At 37.9% G+C, this 12251-nt stretch overlaps 1 protein-coding gene across 3 annotated transcripts; it reads right to left on the reverse strand.

Moving 5' to 3' along the window:
- Positions 1-450: 450 nt before the first annotated feature.
- Positions 451-8346, reverse strand: glb1l2 (galactosidase beta 1 like 2). 3 transcript variants are annotated; one of them, XM_056765497.1, is made up of 19 exons: positions 8274-8346; positions 7715-7881; positions 7554-7622; positions 7028-7123; positions 6795-6903; positions 6631-6723; positions 6331-6412; positions 5254-5318; positions 4447-4531; positions 4138-4275; positions 3972-4052; positions 3745-3851; positions 3452-3598; positions 3243-3314; positions 2995-3073; positions 2782-2869; positions 2020-2128; positions 1778-1894; positions 452-1681 (listed from the first exon to the last, which is right to left on the reverse strand). In XM_056765497.1, exons 2-19 carry the CDS (start codon positions 7876-7878, stop codon positions 1571-1573), a joined length of 1812 nt encoding a protein of 603 aa, XP_056621475.1. In that variant the 5' UTR covers positions 7879-7881; positions 8274-8346; the 3' UTR covers positions 452-1570. The 3 variants fall into 3 exon arrangements, with proteins under 3 accessions (XP_056621477.1, XP_056621475.1, XP_056621476.1); XM_056765499.1 differs by lacking the exon at positions 8274-8346 and having other exon boundaries at positions 451-1681; XM_056765498.1 differs by lacking the exon at positions 8274-8346 and having other exon boundaries at positions 7554-7635; positions 7715-7807.
- Positions 8347-12251: the final 3905 nt, after the last annotated feature.

A 12251-nucleotide genomic window follows, 5' to 3' on the forward strand; every position in this document is an offset into this window, starting at 1 on the left:
TCTCATCCGGACATTCTACGCTTTCGCTCTTTGTCTTTGGAGAATAGCAGCATGCGCGGAAATGTGATTGACAGCGCAGCCGTCCAATGGGAGTGGTATACGTCTCCCCGTTACTCAGGTAACGCACACCCACCAGGAAACATAAGGCGTTAGGCAAAGATAATAATGTTTCTTTTGTTTGGCAACAATAGATTGCCATGCATTTTTTTATGTTTTGTTAAAATAACCCAGGTTCGAGATATATGTTGTAAGAATATCAAACGCAAGGCGACACGATGCAACGTTTAACAAATAAATGACCTTTCCTCTAACGTTATTAGTATTTCAGCAAAAGCACTACTGAACTTTGACAGCTGCTTATCACTCATCATGACAAATAATCACCTTTAGACATACGTCCTAGGTCACGGTGTTATTTTAAAGCTTAAAGCAATATTTTTTTTTTATCTCTTCGCAAACAGGTGCACCAACTTTGACAAAGAAAAAACGTGGAACAAGTTGCAAAAATGTTTTCACACAAGAAATGCATTTAATCTATTTAACATAGTTTTAATAATACGATTTGTACATAGCTGCAACAATTAAGTAAAGTCAAGGTAAATGGTAACATTTTTATACATTTTATCTTTTTTTTGTCTTTTTCACGACTAGTGTGTTTTAGGCGGAGTTGTTCATAATAAAGAAGCTACTCTATTTTTATTAGTTTTAGTGTATTGAGCTTGGAAAATTGCTACCTCACCTCACCAATTTTTTTTAAATACGTGATCACTTTAAAATTCTATAGGGGGAGAGTGGGGTAAGATGAGCCGTTTTCTACTTATGTGGTCCTCAAGGGGAAACAAGATGAGGCATAAGTGCAATCAAAGTATTTTTTTTAATTTCAGGATGTTTCCTATCAATCTAAATTATAAGAACACATCTATGCCATAGGGTTTTAAAAATATGGCTTCTTTTAAAAAAATGCTCCTGTGGATAAGTTTCCCCCATGATCGGGGCTAGTTGATGCTAGACATGTGTAAGATGAACCATATGGATACTGAGCATGCATCTGAATTTGAATAAAGACCATGTTTTTAAGATTTACCTTCTAGAAAAGTAATTCAATCATTATTTCCCTTACAAATACTAATGTTAAGATAAAATGACCAAATTTCATACATACATTTGCTGAGATGTACCAACCATCAAAGCTGATATGCAAAAATGTTACTCTGACCAGCAAAAAACAGCTTTCAAAGAAAATTTATGTTCTCTTATTCTCCCATGTGCTTCACATTTTCACCAAAATAACGATTCCAAAATGTGGTTAAATGAGAGCAAAAGTGTTCAGTCGCTGATATACAGTGGGTGAATCAACTTACCCACTGGCTACTCGTACTACTTAGGGAAGCCAGAAATGAGGTGTTTTCAGGACTTAATGTTAAACCTATACATTAGTAACGGTTATCTCTGTCTTTTCTCTCTTTTATTCTCTTAATCACTTGAATATTTATCAGTCTCATCATATAAAATATATGTGTGCTGGAATATAATGCTTAAGTCATATTTAATGTAAAACTGCAAGACTTTATCACATGAGGGTGCAGAAAGGATGTCTGGATACGTCGATTATCTTTCCATGTCCTGGATTTTCAGATAAATGGATTGATTCATCAGCTTTGAACTCCTCAAAAACAACAATCTAAAGAAAACAGTCGAAGAACCATCTTTAAAACAAGTCCAAAAACAAGTGCAATGTTTATTTGCTTATATGTAGTATTTCCATGCACATAGTCACCTGATTATCTCCACTTCTGAGCCAGGGACCAGGGAGATAGAGAGCTTTCTGAGGACCAACTGACCAGTGGCGTCCGAGATTTCGCCCATTCACAAAAACCACTCCTTTGCTCCAGTTCTGTCAGCGAAAAGCATTAAATAACATTTTTCATTTTCCTTAAAATTAGACTTAAACGCATTGAGGAGGTGTTAAAGTCGAGGCTAAATAACAGAAGTCAAATCACTGATCAAAAATGTACTTACTGGTAGCTTCACAAAAGTATCAGTGGGTTCATCCACAATCAGACTTCCTCTAAAAAACGCTGGGTACGAGGGCTTCTTACCAACAGACACCCATTTCAGTGACTCCAGTCTGAGAGAAACAGAGAAAAATGAATACTAAGATGATATATTTGACCGCACCAGACATGCTAATGTGTCCAGCATCTTGGCAGGTCCACGAGATCTACAGAAAAAAACGACTTGTTTTTTAAAAATGGCACAACATTACGCAGCCTCTGGTTTCAAAACTTCAATATTATTAAAGTGCAAATAATATACAGTATAACAAGCTTTAATCACTTAAAGGGACAGTTTATCCAAAATTGAAAATTCTGTCATAATTTACTCATCCTCGACTTGTTCCAAATCTGTACGAATTCTTTTTTTCTGAAGAACACAGAAAAGGATATTTGTAAGAATGCTTGTAAGCAAACAGTTCTTTGACCCCATTGACTACCACAGTAGGAATAATGACAATGGTAGTCAAAAGTGCCCCAGAACTGTTTGCTTTCCTAGGTTCTTCAAAATATCTTATTTTGTTTTTGTTTACTCAATGGTGACACAACTTTGGGTGAGTAAATGAAGGTAGGATTTAGCATTTTAGGGCTTTCCGTTCCTTTAACGCAGAAGCCTGATAAATAGTTTAGAAAAAAATGTCAAACTGGACTTTGAGACTTTTACATCTGAAATCTTCAACTGTAAATGTGACAAAAGTTACTGATGTTGGTATCATCTGCTGCTTGCCTGTTTATGAAACTGGGCTTCATTTCCAAGCAGTACATGGTGAATTGCTTTAGAGGTACATCGTTCAAGGTTATATCTCCAACAAGCCCTGCATGAAAGGAAAAATCAATAAAAATAAAATTCTACCAATACATTAAATCAGGAGAAGCAAAAGTTCACAACTGCAATATCGACAATATGTGAGGAAGATTGAAAAAGGAGATTTCACAATGCCCTTTCTTTGGTGGTCCAGGCCTGGACCGTAGTTAACTCTCCCACAGTTCTCAACGAGCAAACCCAAGGTCATCTCACCCTGTACACAAATATATGATAATAAGACATCATTAGACCAAACTATGAAAATCTTGTATTCTGCCTCCACTCATATAAAAACTAAGCAACATGTAAACCATTTGAAACAACAACATACCTAAAGGTGACATCATGAAAGCCAAAATAAACCATATTTAGGTCATATTTACCTTAATATGGGATATTCTAATCTTCTGAGTCCTATAGTCCAAAACACCAATGGGTTCCCTGTCAAGAAACACCTTCAAAATAGACAGCATCAATTGGAATAACACATTCTTCACTGCTCAACATTGAAATTCTCACTCTCGCTGCTGTTGTTATTGTTGTTTTTCAATAAAATAAAACGTGGGTCAAGAGTGATAGGAAATGATCTTACAAGAGATCTGTCTCGGACATGATTCCTGGAGTTGAGTTCTCCACCTGTATATATGTCAGTCTCATAGAGCGTGTAGCCATAAAACTGACCATTGTTGCCATTTGCTGGAAGATTCTCCATGTTGAGGGGATCATCAGCTCTGATAAGCTATTGAACAAAAAGAAGATCATATTTTGAGGATACATCTCCAAAGTCAATGCTCTATAGCCCTGACAACAACTTTTGCTTTTACATTTTTACATTTTATTTACTCTCTAACTCTGGTTATAAATAACACAAAACAGGGTGCTTACTGTTTCCACACATTGAAGACTCTGCCATAGAGAAATGTAATGTGTAACAACCACAGGCTCAAACGCTCTCCTGCTCTGAACAGACGGTGGATCTAATAACAGCTCTTCTGGTATAGATAGAGGCAGAATAAAACAAGATATTCATCTCAACAAATGCCATTTTAATCCATTATGAGATGAAAAGGACATGTAGAGAAATATAGAAGGTATGACGTTTAGAAAAGTACTGTTGTAGGTGCTCAGCAGGTTCCTCAAGAGATGATATTTGACTGTGTAATCGCCGCTCTCAGTTAATGGAGCATCATAATCTAGAAGGAATATAGAGGTGAATGTGACAAAAGGAGCCTTCCTGAGACCCTCGTCATTTCAAATATTGTTAAAAAAACACTAAACCGTAGCTGCTCGTCTGTGGTTTGTAGGTGCCAAAGTCAATCGCTCCATTCATGAATCCAAAGCTGGTTCCACCATGAAACATGTAGAAATTGATGGACACACCACGATCCAGAAGCTCCCGCACTGTGGAGATCATTTCTGTCACAACATACGGATGCAATGTCAGAGCCGACAATTACAAATACAGGATAAGATGTCAAATGTATACATGGCATGTATTGCATTGCGTTATGTATACAGAGTAAGTGTGAATTTCTTTAGTTCAAACACTTTTGTCCTCAAAGCACATTGGATAGGCAGATTGTTTACCTTGTGCATCAAAAACATGATGAGGTTCACCCCAAACATCAAACCAGCCTGACCAATACTCCATTACCAGCAACGGCTTCTGTGGCTGCAACACAAATATTTAAGACTCAGATCGCTTATGGGTAATTCGGGGAAAATGTCAATCTTACGTTTTTCCAACGGTTTTTACTTAGGTAACAGCACAGATATTAATATTTGGTGGTTAAAATACCCATGCGAGATTTGTTAAAGCATTTGTTTTATTTTAAGTGCATGATTTTTCATAGTCAGGTAAGTGCCATTTTCAGGATTGTCCCATCCGTAACGCCACATATTCCTCATAAATGGACACATGAAATCAAAATAAAATAACTATTTTATGTTTTATAAAGAGGCATCCCTTCTCCAATAATTTGGTATTATTGCTGCAGGATTGTGCATTATATTTCACAGAAATCTTACAAAGTTTGTCGTCTTCCAAAAAACGCATTCATTTTTTGGTCACATCCATGATGCAAGTTTATTTCCCTTTTTTAATATAGAAAATTTGTTCATAGACTGACATTTTTTATGTTTAGACTCTATCAACAAGGGTATAGTAAAATATAAACAGATGGTTCCATATATTTGTGACAAATTCATTCTAAATGTCACGTTGGAATTGCCCTTATTATTTTTCAAAAGTACTTAGTTCCGGGAACATTTCACATGATTCTTCTCTCTAAATGCAGATATATAGCCATTTTAATGCCGTTGTCACCTTATACATAAATAAATACAATTGTAAAAAGAAGAAAATATTTTATAGTTGAACCTCGCTTTACTGACCTGCAATTCTGCAAGATGCTGTACATCACCGTAAGACAAATTCTGTAGGTTGACTGCCTGCAAGACTTTATCACATGATGCAATAATTTATTTATAATATGGCAGAACACTGTCACTCATTTTTATTCACACAGTACAGTCAATATCTATAATTACAAGGAAAATTTTGTAAACCGTTTGGATTGATCAGTCGTAAATGTTAGTTAACCCAAAAATAAAAATTCTGTCATTGTTTACACCTTCGAGTTGATCCAAATCTGTATAAATATATTTGTTCTAATGAACACAAAGAGAGATATTTGGAAGAATGCTTGTAACCAAACAAGTTGGCCACCATTGACTACCAAAGTAGAGAAAATGACTTTAATTTTTTTTACTATTTTATACAACCTACTATGGTAGTCAATGCAGTCCAAGAAATGTTTGGTTACAAGCATTCCTCCAAGTATTTTTCTCTGTATTCAATCAAACTAAGAAATGTATACAGGTTTGGAACTAGAGAGTGAGTAATTCATGACAGAATTTTCATTTTTGGGTGAACTATCCCTTTCATGTTTGTTGAATGCATGCTTGGTTTAGTCAAAATATGTTTGTCTATAATTAATAGAGATTCAATAACACAATTAAAATGACTAATGCAGAATACTAGCTGATCTTTAAAAATGTGAACATCCAGAAAGAATCAGTGACACATTATAAGGAATAGTTCATCGAAATATGAAAACGTATTTACATTTCCCTCATGTCAGATTCTTTAATTTCTTTTTTTGCCTTTACTGTTGGCAGGAGAGTGAACAGCTGACAGGAAAGTTAATATTGGGGGTGAGAAAGATTACAGAGGGGGTGTGGGATCGGGACATGACCTGGCTGGACTCAAGTTTGGTTAAGCCAACAAAACAAGTACTTTAAAAGCACTACTGCTCTGACAACAAATTACAACTTTATATTAAAATGCTGTCATGTTTTCTTCTTATATGGGGGTCAAGATGGCAAAGAAGAAAAAAATATGATACATCGTTATATTCCTATGAACTATTCATAGTAATGGTCAAAAATTAATGGATGTCCATATGGTACCTCCATCAACCCCTCCACACTTCAACCCTTCCCGGTTATCTGAAGTCAGAAGAAGTTCTGAAATGCCCCGGGACAGTAATGCCTGTTGATTTAGAATAATCATGTGTTTGCATTCAAAGCATTGAATTGAAAAAAGGGATACTCCGATACCATTTTTAAAGATCGAGTAGGAGTACCGATATTTTTTTCTGGCACTCCCCGATGCTATACCGATACTTTAACATTCTCGATGCCGATACTGGTATCAGTGCATCCCTAATTGAAAGTCATAAGCATCGGCTTATTGATAAAGATCTGTACCTCTTTGATGAACGACAGATACTGGTCATCTTTTGCATATGAACCATATTCATTCTCCACTTGAAGAGCAATAACAGGACCCCCTCTTTTAAACTGCAGGAAGAGGGGTCAAGAAAGTGACATAACCGGAAATAAACAATCCAACCAAACAACACGTGCGTTACCTGTAGTGGGACGATTTTTGGAATGAGTTTATCAAAATATGAATTAATGGCAGTTGTGAAACCGGAGTAGGTCGTTCTCAGTTTCATTTGTTTATCTTGAAGTAGCCAGCTGGTTAAAAAAGACAAGACATGATGGTAATACAACGTTTCAACTTATTAATAAAGCAAAAATATAGACACACATTCACTACAAACATTTCTCAACATTTACATATTACAGATGAGTTTCTGACCTTGGTAAACCACCCAGATCCCACTCGGCACATATGTACGGCCCTGGACGAAGAATAACACACAGGTCTAATTCATCTGCTAGGCGAATGTATGCCCTGGAATCAAGCAATGAATAAAATACAAATGAATAAAATAATTTTGGCAGAAATGAAACATGACAAATCATGCTTTTATGGCAAACATCACTATTGATTTTTGGTGTATTTTAAAACCATTTGTGCTGGTTGTATTATAAATTATATTATCATAAATGATTTTGCTTTTAGATTAACCCAACTTTCATGACATTTAATGTAAAAAGACTGCAATAATACAGAATTTAGGGAGTTTGACTTAACCAATAAACAACCAGCATCCTACGTATCTGTATAAATCACCTTAGCAACCACATAGCAGTAACCTGGGAACCAGCATCCTAGCACCTTAGACACCAATTTTGTACTACCCGAACTATTACTGTTTTCTTTTGCAAACTGAAAAATCTACATCCATTCTCTCTTAGTAAAGTTGACAAGTTAAGCTCACTCCAAATCCAGCTCCTCGTGAAACACATAAACTCCTCTTTCAGGTTCATGCAGATTCCACGGCACATACCTGAAAGACAGAACTGATTCAATACTTCAATAAGATTTGAACAGGATAAGACGTTTATCAGACAAATAACCTTGAATATGTCATTGTCTTACGTGGTGAGTGTGTTGAGACCACAGGCCTTGAGTTTTAGTAGCCGGTCTCTCCAGTGAGCCCTTGGGACCCGAAAGTAGTGGATCGAACCGCCCAGGATCCTAAACGGTACTCCCTCTAAAGTAAAGTGGGTCGTGTTCGCACTCAGTCCCTCTCTCTCTGACATTTTCTGCAAAAGCCACACAATTCAAAACTATTTCCTAAGCTATTAACATTATGTACAGCTATCTTCTCAGTAGCATGAAATATCATCATCAGATATTTTACTTAAATGGTTTCCAGGACAGGGATTAGCTTAAACCAAGACTAGGCCTTAGTTAAATTGGGATATTTTAGCTGTTTTAAAAAACATACCTTACAAAAAAACATTACTGTTGTGCAACTCGAGACAAAACTATGCCAATGATCTTTTTTAAGATATGTCAGAGCAAGTTGTTTTCGATAAAGACAGCTTTAACATTTAAGATATTCATGGACTAGCCTTAAGCCCTGTCCAGGAAACTGCCCCATAAAGTAGCAACAAGTACAGGTTAATATCATTAAACAAGCTCAAAATCTTACCTTTCATATACAAAGAAATTACAGTGGTAGAGAAATGAGTCGTGGAAGCAGTGAAGCTGTGGAAACAGTACCAGCCGGACCAAAGACAAATCAATGAAGCACTGCCCAGAATGGTTTGATACAAAGAGAACAATGTGGCCTTTGTTGAGAAGAGCAAACAAACATATAGCCCTACTGTTGTTGTGTTTTGTGGGAAGTGGGAAACATGAGAAATAGATGGGGAAATAGATAGCCTGTAGGTTACACTATAACCTTTCTGTTGTTTAAACTTGGCGAAGTGATGGAACTGTAATGCGGTCAGCAGACCTGGATCCCCTTCATAGGTGTGTATTTACTGAAAGTTAATACTACCTATGGAACATTTGTCAGATTGAAGCTTTCAAAAGCCCCGTGGTATTACATAACTTATAATGTTTACAATTAGCAAATGTATTGTGCAGATTAAAAGAATGCGCCTACATGAGTGTATATGTAAAATGGGAGTATGTTCCAGAGCTAAAGTCCTCACAGGGGTGGTGTCATCTCCTCACAGGTGTTGCGACATTGGCACAAATTATCACGTTAATGTGCTGCAAATGTCATTAGAGCACTGATTCACACAGGGTTTAGCTTAAGCCAGGACTATGCCATAGTTCAATTAGTTTATTTAAGTTTATAAAATAATTAGAAAATGATTGCTACTGTGCAGCTTGATAGAAATCAATGGCACTGATATATTTTGTGAGAGTTCACCCCAAAATAAAATTTGGTCATCATTTACGCACCCTATAATGTATACAGTAGAACTGCTTTTTGAGGAAACAGAAATTTGTGGATTTTTCTCTCAGAACTGAAATCTTGCCCCAGCCTTTATGTTTAATTTAGATCTCACAGTGACTTAAGTAAAGTAGGATTCTTACCAATAATAGCTGTTATTTAGCCCCAGTGTTTCATTTGAAAATCATTTCCTTGAAATATGTTTGTCAAATAACACTTCATACACCTGAAAGACTGAGAACATAATTCTAAACAGATTGATTTGATCTCAGGCCCTCCTCATCTCCAGCTCTAAAGGCAGCGTTCCGAGCATTCAGAAGTCTGTAGACCTCCCCTGTCAGCCACGCCTTCTGGTTGGCCCGGACCGTGATAGTTTTTGTGACCGTTACATCATCAATGCACTTGGAGATGTAGGCAGTGACAGTCTCAGTGTATTTTTGTAGGTCTGTAGTATTGTTGTATGTGGCTGCCTGCTTGAACATGTTCCAGTCAGTGGTGTCGAAACAGTCCTGAAGTGCCTCTGACGACCCTTCCGGCCACACTTGAATCTGTTTGTGTATCGGTTTGATGACTTTAACGAGCGGTCTGTGTGCAGGCATTAGCATGACAGTGATGTGGTCTGAGGCTCCGAGATGGGGGAGGGGGAGGGCCTTGTATGCTCCTCTCTGGGTGGTGTAAACAAAGTCCAGCGTGTTTTTTCCCCTTGTAGGGAAGTCAACATGCTGGTATATTTTCGGGAACACACTCTTTAGGTCTGAGTGATTAAAGTCTGCAGCCAAGATGAGAAAAGCATCTGGGTGGGCTGTCTGCTGCTCACTGATGTGCTGGTACAGATAATTCAGTGCCTCACTCCTGTTGTTGTTGGAGTTAGGAGGGATGTATACAGCGACGAGAAGAATGGCTGTATATTCCCTTGGTAGATAGAATGCCTTCAAGCTGAAGAAGGAGTCCTATCGGGCCTGGCTGGCTTGTGGGACTCCCGAGGGAGCTGACGGGTACCGACAGGCCAAGCGGACTGCAGCCCGGGTTGTTGGGGAGGCAAAATTTCGGGCCTGGAAGGAGTTCGTGGGTCATGACCGAAAGGACAAGATCCCGGATACAAGCGGCCGAAATGAGCTTTCTCCGCAGAGTGGCTGGCCGATCCCTTAGAGATAGGGTAAGAAGCTCAGTCACTCGGGATGAGCTAAGTGTAGAGCCGCTACTCCTCCACATAAAGAGGGGTCAGCTGAGGTGGCTCGGGCATCTTTTCTGGATGCCCCCTGGACGTCTTCCCGGGAAGGTGTTCCGGGTATGTCCCACCGGGAGGAGACCCCGGGGAAGACCTAGGACACGCTGGAGGGACTATGTCTCCCGGCTGGCCTGGGAACGTCTCGGTGTCCCCCCGGAAGAGCTGGAGGAAGTGTCTAGGGAGAGGGAAGTCTGGGCATCCCTGCTTAGACTGCTGCCCCCGCGACCCGGCCCAGGATAAGCGGATGAAAATGGATGGATGGATATATGTATATAGTATATTAATCTTTACATTATTAGTTGTAATAACAAAACAAACCATAGGCCTACCACCAAAATGAAATGAAGAAGCCTATATTATAATCAGCTGTATTTAAAAAAGTAGTTTACTTTGGCAGGATTTGTGAAGCTTCATGAGCAGCACACAGAGAAATATTGCTAAAAGGACATTTGGATTTCATTTGTAAAATTGATCTAAGGGTCTAAAGCAGGGTTCCTCAAATCTTACCCTGGAGGGCCGGAGCACTAAAGAGTTTAGCTCCAACCCTGATCAAACTTGCATACCTGTGATTTTCTAGTGATACTGAACAACTTGATCAGCTTGCTCAGCTAAACTCAGCAGTGCTCCGGCCCTCCAGGGTAAGATTTGAGGAACCCTGGTCTAAAGAATCATTATACAATATACATGTGTATACGTCATCATAAATATATATGAGGAGGTTCAATTCTTCAACGTATTTCTATTTTACAATTTTGTAGCTTTATAGAAAATACATTTTAACATGTCAATAAAGAAAAAAAATGAATTACGTAAAACAGGAAAATTTGTCAAATTAATATTGTTATGAAACCTTGTGAATATGACGAGGGTATCATCAGCATCATTCAAGTTCAGCTCGCGCATCAGTACAATTTAAAATAACAGACGCAACGGTCAGCTGTACACTTCGCTTTTTTACCTGCATCAGAAGAGTTCGTCTTTCACTTGTTTACAGTAAAGATGCAAGTGAAAAGTGAAGAAACGGCTGACAAGGAGTCCCGTTGGATAATACATCCACTGAGTCGCACCAGGTAACCGGAATAATCTCATGTTATTAACACAACCACATTTAACCACGATCTTTAACCATTTTTCTGGGAAGAGTGTTATTAATAAATAACAGGTCAGGGTACAAAAATTATGTATAAATGCAAATTTTACGAGGTAAAATCACGAAAGGCATTCATTCCTTCTCTGGAAAATAAGTGCCCTGCACTATTTGTTGCTGGGGGTTGCAGCGCGGTGACGCACATCCTCTGGGTGCTGCGGTGACTGCTGTGTTTTATTCAGTGCTCCCAAATATTGTGATAAGTTCATGAGCAAAAATTCACTTGTGATATCACACATGACAGAAATATTTGTAGTAGTCTGTGCTTATGAAAGAAAATGTGAAAACAAAATCACCTCTTCAAAGGAAAACATTTATCTCAAATGTGTGCTTTCACTGTGCGTGTGTGCAAGAGTGTTTGCGTGTGTGCGTCTATGTCAATGTGTGTAAGTATGTATGCATATTGTGTGTGTGAAGCATTTGTATGTCTGTCTTTTGTTGTTTTCACCTTTTTCTTATTTTACAGGTATATGCCTTTAGTTGTTCTTCTTGTATTCAATGTGTCTCATGTACAGCTGCTTTGTAACAATGAAAATTGTAAAAAGTGCTATATAAATAAAGTTCAGTTGAGTTGAGTGTACAGACTCCACTGAAACGATCACTGTTGTTTCAGCTCTGCTTCTGCAACACCAGCACACGCTGCTCACACATCAAATGAATCATGTTGGCTACAGTAATCAACACAAATGTTACATTTAAGTTATTTTAAGGCTTGAATAAATTATTATTAAAGGAAAAAAACAAATGCTATTTTAATGCTTAAAGATGAGTTTTAAATGGTATAATTATTCAATACAGAGGGAGCTATTAAGTGAATTAGCTCTCCAAGCAATATACAATAGATTTT

The sequence above is a fragment of the Triplophysa dalaica genome, chromosome 14 (genome assembly GCF_015846415.1).
Source record: "Triplophysa dalaica isolate WHDGS20190420 chromosome 14, ASM1584641v1, whole genome shotgun sequence".
In the NCBI taxonomy this organism is placed as follows: Eukaryota; Metazoa; Chordata; class Actinopteri; order Cypriniformes; family Nemacheilidae; genus Triplophysa; species Triplophysa dalaica.